Source organism: Panulirus ornatus, chromosome 47 (genome assembly GCF_036320965.1).
Source record: "Panulirus ornatus isolate Po-2019 chromosome 47, ASM3632096v1, whole genome shotgun sequence".
Taxonomy (NCBI): Eukaryota; Metazoa; Arthropoda; class Malacostraca; order Decapoda; family Palinuridae; genus Panulirus; species Panulirus ornatus.
This window is the reverse complement of record NC_092270.1, coordinates 267,213-290,581: the sequence shown is the minus strand read 5'-3', so window position 1 is coordinate 290,581 and position 23,369 is coordinate 267,213. Positions and strand designations below refer to the sequence as shown.

The 23,369-nt window shown below is 38.7% G+C and overlaps 1 protein-coding gene across 5 annotated transcripts in view; it reads left to right on the top strand.

The window, feature by feature from the left end:
* LOC139763402 (tyrosine-protein kinase Dnt-like) overlaps positions 1 to 23,369 on the top strand; it is a 487,587-nt gene that overhangs the window by 393,661 nt on the left and 70,557 nt on the right. For 3 of the 5 annotated variants that reach the window (XM_071689406.1, XM_071689407.1, XM_071689405.1), the window contains 4 exons: positions 1,478 to 1,634; positions 1,945 to 1,962; positions 16,476 to 16,625; positions 18,913 to 18,984. In XM_071689406.1, coding sequence (XP_071545507.1) covers positions 1,478 to 1,634; positions 1,945 to 1,962; positions 16,476 to 16,625; positions 18,913 to 18,984 — 397 coding nt within the window. The remainder of the gene's footprint in view (positions 1 to 1,477; positions 1,635 to 1,944; positions 1,963 to 16,475; positions 16,626 to 18,912; positions 18,985 to 23,369) is intronic. The other 2 variants (XM_071689408.1, XM_071689410.1) reach the window with 2 other exon arrangements.

The following is a 23,369-nucleotide window of genomic DNA, read 5'->3' as shown; positions in this document are numbered from 1 at the left end:
CCCATTTGTTCTCTCGTCTTATGCACTTTATTTACCTCCTTCCAAAACATCTTCTTATTCTCCCCGAGATTAAGAATTTAAATTTAAACTTTGAATTTAAAATCAAAAGTGAATTTAAAATTAGAATCTGAGATTTACACGCACTTACATACATATACATTTCAACATATACATACATATACATACAAACATATACATATATACACATGTACATATTCATACTTGCTGCCTTCATCCATTCCTGTCGCCACCCCACCACAGGAAACAGCATCCCTCCCAGTGAGGTAGCACCAGAAAAAGACAAAAAAAGCCACATTCATTCACACTCAGTCTCTGGCTGTCATGTGTAAGGTACTGAAACTCCAGCAAGAGGTCACAGTGGTGTCTATGAATTTGAAAAAATCTTATACCTGTATTCCACTTGTATGGTTTTGCTTCTTTGGCTATTGTTTGGCTCTGCTGCATGATGTTACAGTTGTTTTATGACTGTTTTTAATCAATAGATCTCTTGACTAGCTTTCCTGCTTGAGCATGTAAAGATGTATAGTGATACTTTTTCATTGTACATTTATTATATATTTATCATTCTTGCTACTTGGCATGCATCTTGTCTTGTTCTGGTGCTTGACCATATTTGTGTTGTCCAGCCTTGCTGTTTCACCATACATCTGCCATGTTTCCCTACTGCAAGGTTGTACATTTGCCATCAAGGCCTACTGGTAGGCCATCCTTCTGTTTTCTGGCTCTGCTACTTTGTTATGCTGTATGTACCTGTGCTGTCTAGCTTTGCTATTTGGTTAGTGCATCTTTTTGGCATCATGTTAGCTAGTTAGATATCTGGTGTCTGGCAGTACTGCTTTGGAATGCCATCTCATTTGGCTATACTCCTGGCTATGCCCCTTTCACCAGATTCTAACTCCTCTTGATATACATCATTTCACCCTGTTTTTTACATTCCTTTTAATAGAATATGATGTGTAGGTGTGTGCATTCCATTCAACCATCAAAAGGTTTGAAATGAGTCTGGACATCATATGTATAACCAAAATTTTCATTAAACCCCAACTTGAACACCTGATATGAACTTCAGGCATAATTCTGGGAACCTGGCCTTTCAATTTGTGTTTTGTAACTTTTAGTGACCCCAGCTATTAAGAGTTATGATATTGCTATCTTATAGATAAGATTTGCAACTATTGTTACTATCTTGCTAATAAGATTTGTAACTTTAGCAGAAAGATTTGGGAGAGAGTATTCCACAACACCTGCTGCAATTCAGTTGGCATCTAAAAACTACCTAAACCATTTCCAGTACCCCTTACAGACTATGAAACAACCTAAGCCAAATTCAGCATTCATTTTTAATATATTTTGCAGTAATATGCGACTATCCTAAATTTGTCGTATACTCTCAGTGAGTTATTTCATTTTTAATTATCTTAAAATTAGTTTCACAAGAGATGTGTCTTTTGGTTAGGGCATCCCTGACCTGCCGTTACTACAGCGGACCTGGCTATATGGGTGACACAAGTGCTGCTACCACTGGGGCCAGTGGACGTGGTGGTGCCTCCCTCAGGAGCAATTCTTATGCCACTATCGCATCTTTCAAGAAGGTGCCCATCCTTACACATGAGGTGAGGAGGTGTGGTACTAAATGACCTCATAACTTCAGTGAAGTAGTTCTCATATTAGGTCATTTTGTTGTCATATAATTTGGTCTACAATTATCTATTTTAGATGAAAAACCTGTTCTTATAGATATGCTTTTTCATATTTTTGGGTTCATGTTATTACAGCTGCAAATAATACTGTCTCAATGAACTTCTTGAGTCACTGCTAAGTACAAAAGATGCTTGAATAGATGTATGTGTATTATAAAACTGTCACCAGCTGACTGAACATGACTTATGCCCCCCAACCTCTGACATGCTCACCTGCTGACAGAAAAAAAGGAAGGCCAAGGTAAAGATATTTTGTTTCACTTATGGCTCTTGCTCTGGCTTCACAAAACTATTGTATTTTGTTGTGTTTAATGCAGACATGCTTCCAGTAATGTACACATGTATCCACAGATGCACACTTACTCAGTAAATGTAAAAATGAAGTAAGAGCAAAATTATCCCATGAAGCTCATTGCTTGTAAAAAGAATCATTAGGTTGACCACTCATTGATGCACTCCATCTGTCACTTGGGTATCCAGTAATCCACTTTGATTAATGATCTTTCCTGATTCTTTAGAGTAAGCTAATAATTGCTAACTGATGTTCCATCAAATTTGAACAATATAGTTCATGTGTTAGTATTGGGTACTTAAGCGACAACTTTAGTTTAAACCAGTTCAAGAGGTCTGTTGTCATACAGGGCATGAAATCTACTACCTACACATCCCATCACTGTAGGTGGCACCTGTTTAACACTTACATACTTCTAACCAGTACTTTCCTTCAGGGACCAGTTTGGTTATTCTTTGGCACTTTTAATTCTGGACAGATATCATTTCTCAAATTCATTTGATCTTTTGAAAATTAAAACTTGATAGTTAATTTGCCAACTGACTTTGTAGATATTTTGGCTTTGAGGGGTCAGACATTTTTCCCTTGTACCACAACTGTACTGAATTTACTTGAAATATCACCCACCTCTGATATATACATAGAAGAAAGTGAGGGTAGTAATAAGGGGGGTCAGGGTCAAGATGTTAGCAGGTATAGCCCTCTCTTTTGGGGTTAGGTAATGATAGATTGGTTTGAATGCTTGAACTCAGCACTTACCAGCATTTCAAGCTGACAACAGATAAAACTTCTTGACAATCCCTGCAGACTTGGTGAAATTGAAATTTAACCTTAGAATTGGTATTTGCATGAATCAGGATATTTGTAAAGGCTTTTCTTGTACATGAAAATCCATTAGATCCAGTGAGCATACAGGATATTAGATAGTGTTGACATAACGTTTGAGTCATCCAGGCCAACTTTCTGGCAAACTAACCAGCTACATTTAAAGTTTTATGAATTTTGGCGAGGGATAAAATATTTCTTTAAGTTTAGTTTGTTGAGTTTGTGGTTAGAAACTTGCACAAGCATTTAAAAGTGAAACTGTGAACTTTTTCACACAAATTCCAACTTTTTATGGAGGTTTTCATTAAGAAAATTTAGGACTCCAGCGTTCACATAATAGGAAGTAACAATTATGTCGGAAGCAGGTGGAGCCCTTGGTGTGCCATTGGGAGATAGAATCAAAAGTAGAAGCAGGGCAGTCCACTTGGAAGTAGAACCAAGATGCTAAATAGAGATATAAAACCAGAACACCCTAATGGGTGGTTGAACCAATGAGCTAGAAAGAGGAAGAGACAATCAGAGCACTCCACTATAAGGAACAAAGGCATTAGAAGGGAACTTTAGGAAACAGATCCAGGGCAGTGCACTGAAAGGGAGAATGAAGGCACTCCATTTGAAGGTGTAGCCAAGACACGACATTGGGGAGTAGAACCTAGGCAGCTGCACTGAGAGGTTGGATCAAGTCGCTTCACTGTGAAATAAAACCATTGGACTTTTCAGTGACTTCAAGTTTGCTTTGAATGTCATCATTACCTTTGGCATCTTCAAGGCTACCATATCGCAATATGATTCAGAGTGCATTTATTAGTAACAGAATGTAATATCCAATCAAAGATCACACAAAAGGAAAGAATTCATGAGCATTACTACAAATTGGAATAAACCGGTAAAATCTTAGCACCTTTCTGCTATGGCTAGTGGCTTGGCCTGATTTATTTCTTCTCTCTGACCAGATGTGAAGCTTACGTAAAACATTAATTGATGTTTTATCTGTTTTGAACGAAAACCATTCAGCAATTATAAAAGAAAAAGAAACTGAAAACAGATGAAGCCAGTGCTCTAAATGGGATAGTGATATACAAGGAGTATTTCCTATGCAAAATCATTCCAATTATGGTAGCATTCAGTTAGATTTGTCTCGTAATGATAATGTCCATACAACATTAGTCAAAGGATTCTGTTTATTATACATAATGTATCAGTTAATACTCATTATGTAGGCATCATAGTTAGCAGTATCTAATATGGAAGAATAACATGAGCAAAGTTATTAGCGACAACAGAAAATGTGGATCATTTACCAAATTTTGATTGAGGCAATAGTTCCATTTGCATAGATTCTTACCTTTTGTGTGTTTATTAATTCAGCAGTATCCTAAGTGTACTGAATATTTCTGGAGCCCCTGGTGTAGGTATCTCACAATCTCATACACTCCATCTTAACAAGCCCTCTCTCTTGATTGTTAACTTTTTGTTTCTTTTAGTGCTTGATTTAGATGCACTTTATATCAGAAATATATAGCAATGTATCCCAATTATGGTAGAATTCAATTAGATTTTTCTCATAATGATAATATCCATACAACATTAGTCAAAGGATTCTGTTTATTATACATAAAGTATCAGTTAATACTCATTATGTGGCATCATAGTTAGTATTATCTAACATGGAAGAATAACATGAGCAAAGTTATTATCGACAACAGAAGATGTGGATCATTTACCAAATTTTGATTGAGGTAATAATTCCATTTGCATAGATTCTTACCTTTTGTGTGTTTACTAATTCAGTGGTATCCTAAGTGTATTGAATATTTCTGGAGCCCCTGGTGTGAGTGTCTCACCATCTCATACACTCCATCTTAAGCCCTCTCTCTTGACTGTTAACTTTTTGTTTCTTTTAGTGCTTGATTTAGATGCATTTTATATCAGAATTATACAGCAAAATACTTTACAAAATAAACTCAGTATAATAGAGTCCTTTTTTTACTCTTTTTCATCTTTGATGATCATAGGCATGATAATCATTTCCATTTGATAGATGATATTAATCACAATTTAGTAATCACAAATTTATATGGAATCATTTCCATTCTTTTGCATACTGCATACACTATTTTTTGACTTAATACCATAGTTTACATTTTGTGAACTCCAAAGAAAATGATGACAAACATTTTGAGAAATAAAACAGTTTTAGCTTATGAATTTTTCTGCAGATCATCTTTCACTAGCTTGAATTATTTACAAAGAATATAGGCTATATATTGCCATGATGTATTACCTATTTCTCAATTGTGATTGGTACTCAAGAAAAATATGTCTTGAGTTCAGGAGTTTTAACAGTATCGTTGTAGGCTTATGCTTTTTAGCAGAAATTTGGCACAATTCAAGTAGTAGTCCAAATAAAACAAGGATAGTTGATTTGAATATTTTGACAAAGAAAATTTGTGAGTATTAAGGAGGGATTGTTAACCTCTACATGACAGCCATTATCAGATGACAAATAGACTTTCCATCTCTCTGTTTGAATAACCAGCCAACTTGTTATACTTTAGCGGCCCAGAGATATCTCATCCAGGGCCAGGCAGATGTGGAGAAAAATCTGCTATCCTAGGCACTCTTTTAGTCATCCTTGTGGATGCACAGTTGTAAATTTTAAGGTGTCCATACAAGGTGACCCCACAGAAAATGCATATATTGTTAGGTTATCTAAATGATAAAGAGGAACTCACATCATGTGCTTCATTTGATGAGGAAAATGAAGGAGGGTAAAGAAATAAGTGACTGAAAATGATTTTTTTGAGATTACATAAGGGAAAAGGAGGCCAGCACCTGTATTTCCACCGTTTCAGCTCTGGGCCTTTTTTCTTGTTAAAGAAATTATGTAGCAGTTGCACATAATTTGTTTTCCAAGTAATCATAAGGTGATGGAGGATTTGGTACTTCATCAGTTACTTATAAAGAGCTAGATTATTTCCAAAAAAAAAAATCTTTGATGTTTTCCATGTACTAGCCAACTATTCTCCCTCCTCACACTAATTTTCAGTGTGGAGTCTGTAATATATTCAAGTTATTCACCATTATTGCTTTATCAGTGTGTGAAACAAACGTAGAATATAAAATCAAGTGTTAACCTTTAGACTGCACATCTGATCCTACAGAATTCTTCCATGCTTTCTTTCATATTTGATTACCATTCTGTGTTAGCAAGGTAGCTCCAGGAACGGATGAAGAAAGGTCAAATCCTCTCACATCCATAATCTATCTATGAAGTGCAATGCATCGAAACCATAGGTCCCTGTCTTCACAACCAAGCCTCACAGTTACTCTATACTGTTTGTGAAAAATAGTCATTCAAACTTTTAATTTTACTCATTCTAATTCTTAAAACTACATTTTACTTGAAAAAATGTAATTATCATGTACTCGGTGATACTGAATGGTAATATTTCACTATAATCAAGAATACTACCATGATTATTTCCCTTTTTTAAAACAAACTGAATTCTATTTGTTGTTTTTTACTTGGGGAAAGAAAGTAGGAGCTTGTACAAAACACACCTCTGATGCATATGCACAACTAAAGGCATGTGTTATTATTTTCAGCTATGGCGGAGAATGCTGGGGACATCTATGGATAATTGGTGGAACCAGACATTAACTGGAACCCTTAAGTCATCAGTTGGTCATAATAACAATGAAACATATATCGTCAGTTAACAGTAATAGCAGTTTAAGGTTTAAGAGAAAGAAACAGCACCACATCTTTCTCTCTTATCAGCACTTAGCATTGGACCAGGCCAACACAAAGGTATTCGTAATACTTTAAGTATTTTCACTTATTTTTTGCATGCCAGTCTATCAATTCATTTTTATAATGCATACGTGAAGCTAATCTGGCTATGTCATAGTTAAAAGAGGCCTAGCATTAAAATCAGGGCCCTGGTCATGGGCTAAGTTGAGGCTGCATGCTCTACTTATGGTGCCAGTTACCAGGCGTGAATGATACCTACAACAAGTTTTCTGAAACTGACATCAAAAATTAAAATATGCACAAGTGAAACTGCTCTTCCTTGGCCTGTGTGTAGTGATGAGATAGTACTGTCATACTAGGAAATAAGTGTTATGATAATGACAACTTTCAGGATGAGAAATGGAAAGTTGATGAAAACATTCTTTGCATATATAAGAAGCAAAATCGAATTTTGTATGGTCATCAACCAAATTAATGGCAAACAACAAGGTAGAAAAAATTCAGGTAACATGAACTCACTTGAGACATTTTAAGTAAGAACTTGAACTCTGCATCATCAAAAATTGTATGGCAGGTTGTAATGTGTCCTAAAAAGGAAGAAGCAGAGTAGTAAAGTCTTTTGCAGTACCTTGGAATAAATTCTAGTTTTGTTTTCATACCTGTCCTCTCTTGCATTGCTAGGTAGTGCCAGGAACAGCCTATCGATAGCAAGTTGCCCCTACATTGCTCCAGTTTGCCCTATCCCATGCTCACTTCACACCCTCCCCAATTTTCCCCTTTGTCTTGTTCCCTCCTCCTGCAGCATGTAAACCATCTTAGTCAGCCTCTCCTCACTTATCCTCTCTATACATCCAAACCATTTCAGCACACCCTAACCATGCATACTCTTGTATTTCAGCCCTCCTTACACCAAGTATTGTCTTCAAACATTTAATTTCTAGGTAGTGCCAGGAACAGCCTATTGATAGCAAGTTGCCCCTACATTGCTCCAGTTTGCCCTATCCCATGCTCGCTTCACACCCTCCCCAATTTTCCCCTTTGTCTTGTCCCCTCCTGCTGCAGCATGTAAACCTTCTTAGTCAGCCTCTCCACACTTATCCTCTCTATACATCCAAACCATTTCAGCACACCCTAACCATGCATACTATTGTATTTCAGCCCTCCTTACACCAAGTATTGTCTTCAAACATTTAATTTCTAACACATCCACCCTCCATTCTTTTTCACATAAAGCCCATACCTCACATCATTACAGCACCTTCAGGACTACTGTACCATCAACTGTACCTATCTTTGCTGTCACAGACAGTCACCTTTCTTTCCACACACGCCTCATTGTAGCCAGGACCTTTGCCCCACACCCATCTTAAGGCTCACTTCAGCATCCATGGCTCCACTTCCATGTATCTAGAATACTCCAGTGACTCCAGGTTCTTCCTATTCAAGCTCACATTCTAACATACATAGAACATCACAAAAACAGTTAGCAGAAACTTGGACCAATTGCTAAATATATAATCTCAGGATTGACTGTTATGTGGTATGTAAACTAGTAGAGAGAAACATTATCATTTATCAGATAAGCTGTTTACAGCACCCAGTATTCCTGTCCAGATTTAGAGGTCTTAAAGTGGTACGTGGAACCCTTTTACACCCTCTAGGTTAGGATAGCTGTTATTACTTTGTCTCAAGAACACTTAAGCTACCAGGTAAGACTTACAGTACTCTCCACACAAGCACCATACACCCATCTTGCTCTTTTCTTTACTTCTTTTCTTCACAGAACTATTCTTACTTTCTTTCTCAATATCAAACTTTAAATGTAAACTTTCTGGAGTCTAATAAACTTGGAGTTCTAAGAATCTCTGGTTTTCCATCTGCCTCTTCTGCCAACAAAAGGGAGGGCTCAGGCATTAGCAGTATCAGCCCTTACCAGCAGCAGAACTTTGCACCCTGTAATGGACCTGATTCTTTTTCCATTCATTCCTCCAACATCCATAGTCTTTCTGTTAGCTTCTCTTTTGTTGAACACCTTCTGGCCAGTAACTTTCCAAAAATCTTACTTTTCTTTAAAACTTGGTTGTCTGTTGGTAATCTCATTAATCACTTTCACATCTCCAGCTATAATCCTCTCACATTTGTTTTAAAGGATGGGTCTGTGCTTATTCCATTACCAGCATGCTTGTTGCCTGGCTCCAGAACTTTGTCTCCAAATATTGTTGTCTTTGGGCATAAGATTTCTCTCTCACCTACTGTCATTTTCCTTTGTTTTGCCTTTTGCTGTCCTAGCTCTACACTGATGCATTCTTTTGTTTTGTTTTTTGCTTTACTAGCCTTACAAACTTTATACTTCTCTTTAACTATAATAATTCCTGCCATGAGGCCTTACATCCCTTTATCCCCAACTGAGATCCTTTACAAAGAAAACTTTAATGTACACCATTATTTAGTGATGGTTACCTCCTCTACTGCATATGGGTGGGGATTGAAGCCCTCAATTTGTTCATCTCTAATGATGGAGCAAACTATAACTAAAAAAACATCTAACACTTGTAAATATACCTTTGTTAACCAAACTTCCTTCTCCAACTACCTATTATTATTGTAAACATTAGTATTTTAACCCATTCACTAAGTCACCCATTTGCTGGCCAGTTAGTCAGTCAATGTGCATCATTCAAAATTCCTATCCTTGCTGGCTGATGCTGTTATATTCATCATTGAAAAGTAGTTTTAGCATTTGTGGACTGGGTTATGGGCAGATCAAGATTCACTCTGTTTGACTGTTTACATTGTGCAGAACACGAAGCATGCCAGTTTTGAAAGGTATCACCCTTCTCACAAAGTTTGTGAGAAAATACGAGCAAGTATGCAGGATCGTGCATGACCAGGATCTTGTAGCTCTCAGATTAAGGATGATGCATTTATGTATAATTTGCCGGTAGCACCAACGGAACTAACATGTAAAAATTTTATTTGGTTTTCCTTTGTAGATTACTGCTTCTCTGGTGATGCTTCCTTCTCTGCTGAATGTGTAGCACAATTTATTGTTGCAGAAATGGAAGCATCTATCCCCTTCTTCCTCCTCTAAGATTACCATTTCTTCCAGTCCATGTTTCAGCTGCTCATGTTCTGAGGCAAAGGACTGGACATACTGGTACTGCATCTGGAAAACCCTTCTTTCTGTCAACCAACATTCACCTTTCATCTCCATTCAAAATCATAGCTAAAATATTTCATTTAAGGTGAAGCATTCCTTATTCAAAGGAATTGCAGCAACTACTCTTCATCCATGAAAGGACTTTCTAGTCTTGATCCAGAAGCATCTTTAACGGATCTTTTGTACTGTAACACTTTTTCTGCACTTTACTATTCTGATGTTACTACAGTATAGCTCACTGACAAAACAACTCTTTTTGGTTTTCTTTCCTCCTCTGGCTCCAACTTGGATGACCAACTTTCCCCTACCCTCTTACTGATTCTGTGATCCTTCTCATAATTTCTCTTGTACAGTCTGAATAATGGCATCCCTCCTCATGTTTGAAGGAACATGGTTGCTCAACTGTTCCCCCTTTGTCTAAAACCAAAACTTTCTCTTTTTCTCAGGATAATGCATTGGCACAGCTTATCCCAAAGAAGGGTGACCATTTTAGTCTCTCCAACCACCATTCTGTTGCTTTGACTTCTGATCATTTCCTTGAATTTTGACTATATTCATTGGTATGGGCTTTGGAGTGCAGCACCTATGATAATATCCTTTCCTAATTTACATTTGTGATATCTAGTTATCATATTATAGACTCAGGGGAATTATGTGTTATAGCTCTTGTTTATCAAAAGTTTTAAAAGGCTGTGGCACTGTGGTCTTTTTACCTAGCTCCTTTCTTCAGGCTCTCTTTTATTGCGGTGTTCCTTCATATATATCCTCCTCTTGTTTGGCTAATCTGTCTCTTTGATTATTGGATTAACCTTTAACTCTTTCCCTGTCAACAACAGTATGTCTCATTGATTTGTCCTGTTACCTACTCTCTTCTTTCTTCATAGCAGTGATTTCCTTTCTTCAGCAAATGACCTGTTGCACTCATGCACTGATTATTCAACAAGGAATTCCTTCACTTCCTTCAGTTACAGTCCAACCTTTCTTCCTTGATCTGTATTTCCTTTCATCACAACTTCTTGTATAAACTCAGGCATGAACAGGATTTCCCTGTGGGGCAGATACAACCTGTTTAAGTTTAATGTCACTAAAATCAACTTTCAACCTATCTCTATAAAAACCCTTTACAACCTTCCCACCTCTTTTGCTGGATCTTTAGGTAGTATATGGTTGGCAGCCACCAACCAGGTAAGTACATCACTTGTACTACCCACCCAGGTATTGGAAGGGTTAGGGATGGCTGCTTAGTGAGCCAACACTTCATTGGTTGTCAATTAGTGCTCCTGTGACCCAGAAGCTGTCTTTTCTTTTTGTCTCACATGTGGATTACTGGCATTCTGTCCAAAAACATACAATCTGTTTGTCATACATAACACTAGACAACACTTAACTCACAAATCTCATTCTTCATAATTCTAGATTTCTCATGGTGAGTGCAATGCATGAGCCCTGCCTTTTGGCAGTAGGTAGGTAGGTAGGTAGGAATATTAGACATGAACATTAAGTAGAAACATTAGGTAAGTAGTAGTAGGTAGGAACACTAGATGGGAACATTAAGTGCACCTCCCTCTCCCTCTCAGTAAATTTCAGTCCATCCCATCCAACTCCATCAGCAACTATATCCCACATCACCATTTCTCAGCATAGTATTTTTTCAACGAGATTTTCATTAAACATCATGTAAATTACATCATGACGGTGTGTGGTGTAGTGTACTGTACACGTTTGGAAAATGCTCCAGGTGCAGTATGATCAATCTATAAGGGTTGCACAGGAAAACTTGTAAGTCAGGAAGGTACCTCTCTGTTATAACATAGACTCCAATATTTTGACTTAACATGAATTCAACTTTAGGAAAGTCGTTCAGGAATATATCCCTATCATAAGTTGAAGCTCCTCTCTGTATGAGTATGTTTTCCAGATGGGATTGCATTTCATGTGCATTTAATCACATTACACATTTAACAAATCTTTCAAGGCATGATTTCATCCCATAGATACATATTTTATGTATGTCTTTCACAGGTTTTCAGTAACTTATACAGGCAATGTTTTTGTGGATATCTATTTTATTATACTTTGTCGCTGTCTCCCGCGTTAGTGAGGTAGCGCAAGGAAACAGACGAAAGAACGACCATACCCACGCACATACACATGTATATATAGATACACGTCCACACATGTACATATACATACCTATACATCTCAACGTATACATATATATACACACACCGAGATATACGTATATACACATGCATAATTCATACTGTCTGCCCTTATTCATTCCCGTCATTACACCCAGACGCCTCACATGCCCTGGTTCAATCCATTGACAACACGTCGACCCCAGTATACCACATCGTTCCAATTCACTCTATTCCTTGCACACCTTTCACCCTCCTGCATATTCAGGCCCAGATCACTCAAAATCTTTTTCACTCCATCTTTCCACCTCCAGTTGGGTCTCCCACTTCTCCTCGTACCCTCCACCTCTGACACATATATCCTCTTTGTCAATCTTTCCTCACACATACTCTCCATGTGACCAAACCATTTCAAAACACCCTCTTCTGCTCTCTCAACCACACTCTTTTTATTACCACACATCTCTCTTAACCTTTCATAACTTACTCGATCAAACCACCCACACCACATATTGTCCTCAAACATCTCATTTCCAGCACATCCACCCTCCTCCGCACAACTCTATCCATAGCCCACGCCTCGCAACCATGTAACATTGTAGGAACCACTGTTCCTTCAAACATACCCGTTTTTGCTTTCCAAGACAACGTTCTCGACTTCCACGCATTTTTCAACGTGCCCAGAACATTCACCTCCTCCCCCACCCTGTGATTCACTTCCGCTTCCATGGTTCCATCCGCTGGCAAATCCACTCCCAGATGTCTAAAACACTTCACTTCCTCCAGTTCTTCTCCACTCAAACCTACCTCCCAGTTGACTTGTCCCTCAACCCTACTGTCCCTAATAACCTTGCTCTTTTTCACATTTACTCTCAGCTTTCTTCTTTCACACACTTTACCAAACTCAGTCACCAGCTTCTGCATTTTCTCACCCGAATCAGCCACCAGCGCTTTATAATCAGCGAACAACAACTAACTTCCCAAGCTCTCTTATCCACAACAGACTGCAAACTTGCCCCTCTTTCCAAAACTGTTGCATTCACCTCCCTAACAACTCCAGCCATAAACAAATTAAACAACCATGGAGACATCACGCACCCCTGCCCCAAACCAACATTCACTGAGAACCAATCACTTTCCTCTCTTCCTACTTGTATACATGCCTTACATCCTCGATAAAAACTTTTCACTGCTTCTAACAAATTGCCTCCCACACCATATATTTAATACCTTCCACAGAGCAGTTCTGTCAACTCTATCATATGCCTTCTCCAAATCTATAAATACTACATACAAATCCATTTGCTTTTCTAAGTATTTCTCACATACATTCTTCAAATTAAACACCTGATCCACACATCCTCTACCACTTCTGAAACCACACTGCTTGTCCCCAATCTGATACTCTGTACATGCCTTCACCCTCTCAATCAATACCCTCCCATATAATTTACCAGGAATACTCAACAACCTTATACCTCTGTGATTTGAGCACTCACTTTTATCCCCTTTGCCTTTGTGCAATGGCACTATGCAAACTTTCCTCCAATCCTCAGGCACCTCACCATGAGTCATACATACATTAAATAACCTTACCAACCAGTCAACAATACAGTCACCCCCTTTTTTTAATAAATTCCACTGCAATACCATCCAAACCCACTGCCTTGCTGGCTTTCATCTTCTGCAAAGCTTTTAGTACCTCTTCTCTGTTTACCAAATCATTCTCCCTAACCCTCTCACTTTGCGCACCACCCCGACCAAAACACCCTATTTCTGCCACTCTATCACCATATGCATTCAACAAACCTTCAAAATACTCACTCCATCTCCTCACATCAGCACTACTTGCTATCACCACCCTTTCACTGATTTTCCCATTTGTTCCCTTGTCTTACGCACTTTATTTACCTCCTTCCAAAACATCCATTTATTCTCCCTAAGATTTAATGATACTCTCTCACCCAAACTCTGATTTGCCCTCTTTTTCACCTCTTGCACCTTTCTCATGACCTCAAGCCTCTTTCTTTTATACATCTCCCAGTCATTTGCTTTATTTCCCTTCAAAAATCATCCAAATACCTCTCTCTTCTCTTTCACTAATAATCTTATTTCTTCATCCCACCAGTCACTACCCTTTATAATCTGCCCACCTCCCACGCTTCTCATGCCACAAGCATCTTTTGCGCAAGCCATCACAGCTTCCCTGAATACATCCCATTCCTCCCCCACTCCCCTTACGTCCTTTATTTTCACCTTTTTCCATTCTATACTCAGTCTCTCCTGGTACTTCCTCACACGAGTCTCCTTCTCAAGCTCACTTACTCTCACCACTCTCTTCACCCCAACATTCACTCTTCTTTTCTGAAAACCTCTACATATCTTCACCTTCGCCTCCACAAGATATTGATCAGACATCCCTTCAGTTGCACCTCTCAGCACATTAACATCAAAAAGTCTCTCTTTCGCGCGTCTATCAATTAACATGTATTCCAATAACGATCTCTGGCCATCTCTCCTACTTACATACGTATACTTATGTATATCTCGCTTTTTAAACCAGGTATTCCCAATCACCTGTCCTTTTTCAGCACATGAATCTACAAGCTCTTCACCATTTCCACTTACAACACTGAACACCCCATGTACACCAATTATTCCCTCAACTACCACATTACTCACCTTTGCATTCAAATAACCCATCACTATAACCCGGTCTCGTGCATCAAAGCTACTAACACAATCACTCAGCTGCTCCCAAAACACTTGCCTCTCATTCATGATCTTTCTTCTCATGCCCTGGTGCATATGCACCAATAATCACCCATCTCTCTCCACCCAATTTCAGTTTTATCCATATCAGTCTAGAGTTTACTTTCTTACACTCTATCACATATTCCCTCCACTCCTGTTTCAGTAGTGCTACTCCTTCCCTTGCTCTTGTCCTCTCACTAACCCCTGACTTTACTCCCAAGACATTCCCAAACCACTCTTGCCCTTTACCCTTGAGCTTCGTTTCACTCAGAGCCAAAGCATCCAGGTTCCTTTCCTCAAACATACTACCTATCTCTCCTTTTTTCTCATCTTGGTTACATCCACACACATCTAGACACCCCAATCTGAGCCTTCGAGGAGGATGAGCACTCCCCGCGTGGGGGAGGGGGCGAAAATTCTGGGACCGTTGAAAAATGTGTGGAAGGCGAGAACATTATCTCGGAAAGCAAAATTGGGTATGTTTGAAGGTATAGTGGTTCCACCAATGTTAGATTTTGCGAAAAGTGGGCTATAGATAGGGTTGTTCGGAGGAGGGTGGATGTGTTGGAAATGAGATGGTCGACGAGCTGTCAATGGATTGAACCTAGGCATGTGAAGCGTCTGGGGTAAACCACGGAATGTTTTGTGGGGCGTGGATGTGGAAAGGGAGCTGTGGTTTCGGTGCATTATACATGACAGCTAGAGACTGAGTGTAAACGAATGTAGCCTTTGTTATCCTTTCCTGGCGCTACCTTGCTCGCATGCTGGGGGAGGGTGTTGTCATTTCATGTGTGGCGGAGTGGTGACGGGATGAGTGAAGGCAGCAAGTATGAATTTTGTACATGTGTATGCATGTATAACTCTGTGTATGTATATATATGTATACGTTGAAATGTATAGGTATGTATATGTGCGTGTGTGGATGGTATGTATATACATGTGTATATGGGTGGGTTGGGCCATTCTTTCGTCTGTTTCCTTGCGCTACCTCACTAACGCGGGAGACAGCGACAAAGTATAATAAAAATAAATATATTAATGCATTGAAATGTATAGGTATGTATATGTGCGTGCGTGGACGTGTATGTACATACATGTGCATGTGGGTGGGATGGGCCATTCTTTCGTCTGTTTCCTTGTGCTCCTTCACTGACGCCCAAGGCAGCGACAAAGTATACTAAATGAATATAAATATGAACATTGTGTTGAAAGAATGTTGACTGTTAAGTATTTCAGATCATTAAGTATTTCAGATCATGGATACATGTAGTATTTCTTGTGTATAACTTCAAAGTATTCAATATAATTTTACATCGCATGGAGGAGTACTACCTAGAATTTGTGTCTGTAAACTTCTTTGTACACAATTCCATAGCTACAAACTGATGAACCTTTTCTCCCAAAGTTTGATTATTATCAACGAAACTGAGTTTTATTATAGTGAGGAATATGTGAGAGGATGGAAATAATCTTTAGTTTTGTAATCATTTTGAAGATACCTCTAAGGGTTAGTATTATTCTCAGTTTTGTATAAATTTGTATTTTTGACGCTCTTTTTTGGCAAAAGGAAATTTAGTTAAACTTGTATATATCCAGCAGAAGCTCCTTTTGCACATTCCCCATTGCAGGTGTTTACAACCTGCAATAGACAGTCTGTACCTCTGCTTCACTGCTTCTGCACCATGGTCTTACCATATTACTGCATAATTAAGGAAAGGGCACATCACAAGACATCATGCCCTTGCCAGGCAGGCATGTCATGTGTAGCAGTAATTGCACATTAGTAAGAAGCTTGAAGGAAACATTACAGTGTTGAAACTTGCAGGTTGGTGCACTGAGTGGAGGTGGCGAGTCCCTGCATTATGCCTCCTCCCCTCTATCGCAGGTGTATTCTCAACCGTACTCCCCAGCACACTCCCTTCCCGCCTCCAGGCATTCGCATGCATCTTGCTGTGCCTCCTCCTTACACTCTCAGGTGAGAGGCTCCAGGTGCTACACACTATTTCCACTGTCATTGTCATGAACACTGTGTGCTTGGGGTTACTCTTAAATGCTGAGAGGAAATCCTGGAGGTAAAATTAAAAAGGCAAAGCTAACTATTACCAGCTGTCATCATTCATCTTAATGAGGTTTCCTTAGTCGTAAGTCAGAAATTTGGTAAAGGACCAAAATGAAACAATGGAAATTGGTGGTAATTCAAAAAACATTCAAAAGTCAGAACTTCATCACTAAGTGCTGGCAATATTGGAGACATCTGCTTAGGTAGGTTTTGTTTTTGGTCCATTTACTGCCTTTTCAACTTAACCAGCAAGCTATAGCAAGGAAAAACAGGTAAGGAGTAACTCCAAGGGACACTGTCATGTATAATGCAGCAGTCAGTGCCATGCTGTTCTGTCTGCTGGCTTTGCCTTGGGTAATTATTCTCATTATGTATTCCACACATATCACCCCTTATTTTGTGCTTCCTGTTTTAGTTTCATAAACGAGGAACTACATCTGTGGATATGCCTCAATGGATTTCAAGTTGGCTTTTTCGACCAGGCAGGACCACAGGTCAAGAGGTGTGACTTATATTTATGTGAAGTGAGAGCTGGACAGTGAAGAAGTATTCAGTGACTTCTCAGTGATAGGTCCTGTGATATGTCAGCCTGTTTCTATAGTGTTTAGAGATGACTGGTGTCCAGAATGCAGGCAAGGAAGTGTTACTCATACATACTTGAGTAGTATAATTTCAGACGAGTGGGTGAAATTTGACCCTGGAATGTGAGGGCAGTTGTATAATGCTTGTTGCTCGTACTGTTTTGCTACTAATTTGTTTGTTGGGAAGGGGGTGAGCTTTGAGTATGGATTGCCCAAGTGTAAACAGGGATGAACTTATTGTTTGTACTTTGGCATTATTGATTTGTTATGAAGTGATTTGGTTAGCAGGGGTTTAGGGCTGTTTCAGAAAAGTGGGTGCTAAGCATATTGAAGTGAATTTGTATTGTAGGTTTCTTGTTTTGTTATGCAAGTATCAAGAAAATGTGATTGCATGGCATCCATTTTTTTTTCTGAGAGCAAAGTTTTGTTTGTTTTACAATGTTGTAGTGGGCTTTTGACAAAGTGAATGACCAGGCAGGTGAGGCATAATATAAGGTGGAGCAGATGATGTCCTTATAAGGAATGCTAAGATGCTTTTTTTTCTTGTCCTAGCTTGTGTGGTAAGTGTTCTGAGGGCATTTAGTTTGTGTATGGCCTTTGTGGTATGGGGCAAAGTGCCATGTGTTTGTCATATGAAATGCCTAGTATATTGGTGGCATTCTTTGATGTGGAAGCAGGTGTCCAATTAAGGTTATCGTAGGGTACAGATTGGATATCTGTCTGTTCAGGGTTAAGCGAGTGATGGTGAATTTCAATTGGGATGCAGACATTCTGTTTTGAGTGAACCAGTGTTCTAAGTGTGAGATGATGCATTTTTGTTGATGCTCAATTAGTGGTACAGGGTTGTGATATAATTGTGTGGTTGTCTGTATATGAGAGGACTTTCGCAGTGTGGTCTGTAGGAGGTGTTGAGAGGTCATATAAGGAGAGGATGAAGAGGTTTGAAAAAGAGAACTGCTAACTTGGGAGAGCCATTGCAGAATTTGGGGGTTTCGAAGTGAAGCCTTTATGAATGGCTGTCTTTGTCGGCCAGCTATGAAATGGGTAACCTGATTTTTTCTGTTTTGTGTAATGTCAAGTGTCTCTTGTGGTTGATATAAGACTGGGTTGGGAGGACAGTTGTTTAATGCTCATCAGGTCATTGTCTGTTGGGGGATGGGGATGAGTCAATATAGACTGGTAAAGTGTGAAAGCATTCTTGGTATTCTGCTCTTTGAAAAATCATTTCCTTTTCTTTGCTGAAACTCTAATTATTTTACATGCCAGTAATTTGTCTTTTCATTTTTACTTTTGAGGTATAGATTTCTTCTCAGTTTACCTTTACAGTATGTTTCCTCTAAATATCTGTGTATTTGGCTGCTTATTCATTTTCCTTAGATTAAGCTGCATCATTACAGTTTACTTTTTTACTGGAGGGAGGGGTTATTGTGACATGATTTTACTTGTACCATAATATAGATGGCTCACTTGGCTGTATATAACTAATTTCTACAATGAGAGTAAATCACATTATGATAACAATTTTTTTAGCTAACTTTTGAGTGAGGTATTTAAAGTACTCTTTAGATATACCCTAACAAAATATCAGATGCCACTTATTCATTAGATTCCTCAATTTGCAGGCATCTTGGCGAGACCCTCGGCAGATGGACCCAAGTGAAAGGGTGCGACGGTTGGCGATAGACAGATGGAAGGTCAGGTTGCCATTGTCAGTCATATAAAGTTGTTTATTTTTTGTTTGTACACCTATCCTTTAATTTTGGTTGGCATTCTAGAAAAGATTGTTAAAGTTTTTCTTGTAAGATAAATGGAAATCAGCAAAGCATAAGAGATGTATAATCAACTTTGAGGAATGGCCTGTTTCATAAAAAAATGAAATATTGCCATTCAGTCTATATTGTGGTCAGAACTGTCCATTTGACTATATTGCATGTTATGCAGGAATTGTATAGTAATTCAAATCAAGTATTTACAGGTTGTAGTGCACCAGATGAAATGTGTAACAGTATACAGTAGCCTTGTAAAGTTACTGATTTATGTGACATGTATGATGACATATTGGAGTCATGATCTGTGCTCTTTGTATTCACTGTTTGATCTCAGAAAATATGTTGGCAGGAATAACTTGAATAGGAGCATAACACACACACACACACACACACACACCTACCACCTAAATATGATCCAAAGGCAAAAGGGGATTGAAAAGCATTAGCTTATAAGGGGACTTAGACTCTGAAGTTGGTATGTAGGTTGATGGTGAAGTTCACTCTGAGCAAATGTAAAGTAATATGATGGATCACAACAAAGAAGACCTCAGTATGAATATCGTCTAACAGGAAATATGCTGCAGGAATCTGTGTGTGAGAGAGACTTGAGAGTTTGCATCACCCCTAACCTTTTGCCAGAGTCCCTATCAAGGAGTATAGTTATGGATATCAACTGCCTGCCTGCTAGTATTAGAACTGCATGCAGGTTCATAGTTATGGATATATTCAGCAAGCTGTTCATATTCTGCATAAGGCCAGAGGTGGAATATGCCTCTCATGTTAGGTCATCACACCTCAAGAAGCACAAATATTTGATAGAGAAATTCCAGAAGAGGACAACAAAGATGGTTTCAGATTTCAGGAAGCTGAGTTGTAGGGAAAGGGTGGAGGCCTAAGATGTGTTCACCATGAAAGAAAGAAGAGTGAGGGATAAACTGATCATGACCATTTATGTTTTTAAACCAGAGTGATGTAGCTTGAATCATTTTTAGAAAGATGTAGCAGGGATAGAAAACCAACAAGAAACATATTAAAAAAGGAGTAAAGAATTTTTTTTATAGAATGAATTGTGGATGGATGAAATAAACTACATTAGGATATAGTAAATTTGGACTGCATATAGAAGTCAAAAAAGTTGTATGATGGTAGAAATGGATGGGGTCCCATGAGTGTAAAACTCCCTTCCCATGCAACACAGTTGACAGAGAGAGAAGTGCCCCTCAGTGCCATATCTTCAAGATCAGTTATTAGGCATTTAATAGAAATTGGGAGTGCAAGATGTCAGGTTTCAAATTGAATGTCAGTGTTGGCAACTTTGATAAACCAAAACTTTACAATTTTTTTATTTTCAGATTCTTCAAGCAATAAAGAGTGCATTGCTGGCGTGGAAAGAGTGATTCAGAGTAGTTAAGAGAATTCAGACATACTAATGTGAGCTTGAAAAATGTCGCATGGGTCTTTTCTAGATATCCTAGAGGCTGTTTAGGTAGAGCAGATGAATGTAACATGTATAGAATCTCTTCAAAATGTTGAGTGGGATGGTAAAGGAAGGTAAAGTAGGATCATTTTTAGAGGCAGATCAACAGACTCAAAGCATGAAGATTGATTTAGTGGGACAGATACTTGAAGACAATAAAAACAGAGATACATAGGAAATTAAGCAATGCACTAGAATGAGCAATTTGCATTGAGAGTGATAGAGTCATTAAGGAGTGTATGGCTTTGTTGATGAAAGGCATAGAAAAGAGCAGAGCATGTAGAATCAGAGGTTGTTAGCTAAAAGGGAAGGTTTTAGAGAGAGAGTCAGGAATGTAGATGTCATCAATTCAAGACTGATAAACCAGAGGTTTAAAGATGCAAATCATTGATTATGTTTTTACCAAGAAAATGATTATATACCAGGTAAAGAAGAAATTGGAGAGAAAGAAGGAATGCTCATGAACACACTTTTGAAGGTTATATAATTGTCAAATGCAATTTCTGTGGTAAATGAAAGAAGAATCATTGGTCAAAATTAAGATGGGAGAGGTTCACTGATTATGGTTACAACTCACTCGTACTCATCTAGCCAGGAAGCATTTAAGAAGGCTGAGAAAGGAGAAAATAAGGTAGAATTCAATGGGGTGTCCATTAAGTGTGATAAACTGAGGGAAGAAAGATAGTAAAGCAAATAATACAGTCTGAAGGCTGAAATTGCTGGAAGACCTCAGATAAGGCAAAGGATAGTAACCCCCACAAACACCTCAGGGAGGTCAGGAATGTTTGGTGATGATAATGTCTAACCAACAGAAATTTATACAGATGCATGTGTATTAGGAGTAAATGATAAAGAGCTAGATTTTAAGAATTGTCTATGGGAAAATATACCTGATATTGCTGAAGTTTTGGAAATAACCATGACTGAATAGATAAGATCTTACCTGCTCTGTCCAGAGGGGTACATGATAGCAGGGAGTGAATGAGATGGCATAGGAGGATTGGCCTTCTTGATGAGAGATTTGTGTAAGATGAAACATGGCAAAGCAGCTCAAGTGAATGGTACTGCAGCTGAATTTTTTAAGAAGGGGGATGACTGTGTTGTTGATTGGTTGTTTAGGATTTTCAGTGAATGTATGGATTATGGTGAGGTGCCTGAGAATTGGCAGAACAGTTAGACAGGATCAGTGTTTTGTAATGTGCCTGTAGAATCACTCTCACTTAATCTATAAGAAGTTTAGAATATATAGTGTCAACTAGTTAAAGGACAGATTTCTTAATGGTGGCATAGAAAACCATCAAAGTACATAGGTACACCTATGCCTCAATTTGCATCATTTCACATTTGCAGAACTTTGAAAATAGGGCACATCCTGTTAACTTAAAATACCTATGTTTCGACTAGCATTAGATTTGAAAAAAGGTGTTTACCTTTATACTATCTTCATTTTTGAAAATGAAATTTAGGCATATTTCAAGGTATTTGTGTACTTATGCACGTTCTGTTCCAATAGCTCACTGTGATATTATTATAGTTATATCTCATCAAAAGATGCTTGTGGCATGAGAAGTGTGGGAGGTGGGCAAGTTAGAAATAGTAGTGAGTGGTGGGATGAAGAAGTAAGATTATTAGTGAAAGAGAAGAGAGAGGCATTTGGACGATTTTTGCAGGGAAATAATGCAAATGAGTGGGAGATGTATAAAAGAAAGAGGCAGGAGGTCAAGAGAAAGGTGCAAGAGGTGAAAAAGAGGGCAAATGAGAGTTGGGATGAGAGAGTATCATTAAATTTTAGGGAGAATAAAAAGATGTTTTGGAAGGAGGTAAATAAAGTGTGTAAGACAAGGGAACAAATGGGAACTTCAGTGAAGGGGGCTAATTGGGAGGTGAAAACAAGTAGTGGTGATGTGAGAAGGAGGTGGAGTGAGTATTTTGAAGGTTTGTTGAATGTGTTTGATGATAGAGTGGCAGATATAGGGTGTTTTGGTCGAGGTGGTGTGCAAAGTGAGAGGGTTAGGGGAAATGATTTGGTAAACAGAGAAGAGGTAGTAAAAGCTTTGTAGAAGATGAAAGCTGGCAAGGCAGCGGGATTGGATGGTATTGCAGTGGAATTTATTAAAAAAGGGGTGACTGTATTGTTGACTGGTTGGTAAGGTTATTTAATGTATGTATGACTCATGGTGAGGTGCCTGAGGATTGGCAGAATGCTTGCATAGTGCCATTGTACAAAGGCAAAGGGGATAAGAGTGAGTGCTCAAATTACAGAGGTATAAGTTTGCTGAGTATTCCTGGTAAATTATATGGGAGGGTATTGATTGAGAGGGTGAAGGCATGTACAGAGCATCAGATTGGGGAAGAGCAGTGTGGTTTCAGAAGTGGTAGAGGATGTGTGGATCAGGTGTTTGCTTTGAAGAATGTATGTGAGAAATACTTAGAAAAGCAAATGGATTTGTATGCAGCATTTATGGATCTGGAGAAAGCATAAGATAGGGTTGATAGAGATGCTCTGTGGAAGATATTAAGAATATATGGTGTGGGAGGCAAGTTGTTAGAAGCAGTGAAAAGTCTTTATCGAGGCTGTAAGGCATGTGTGCGTGTAGGAAGAGAGGAAAGTGATTGGTTCTCAGTGAATGTAGGTTTGCAGCAGGGGTGTCTGATGTCTCCATGGTTGTTTAATTTGTTTATGGATGGGGTTGTTAGGGTGGTGAATGCAAGAGTTTTGGAAAGAGGGGCAAGTATGCGGTCTGTTGTGGATGAGAGAGCTTGGGAAGTGAGTCAGTTGTTGTTCGCTGATGATACAGCGCTGGTGGCTGATTCATGTGAGAAACTGCAGAAG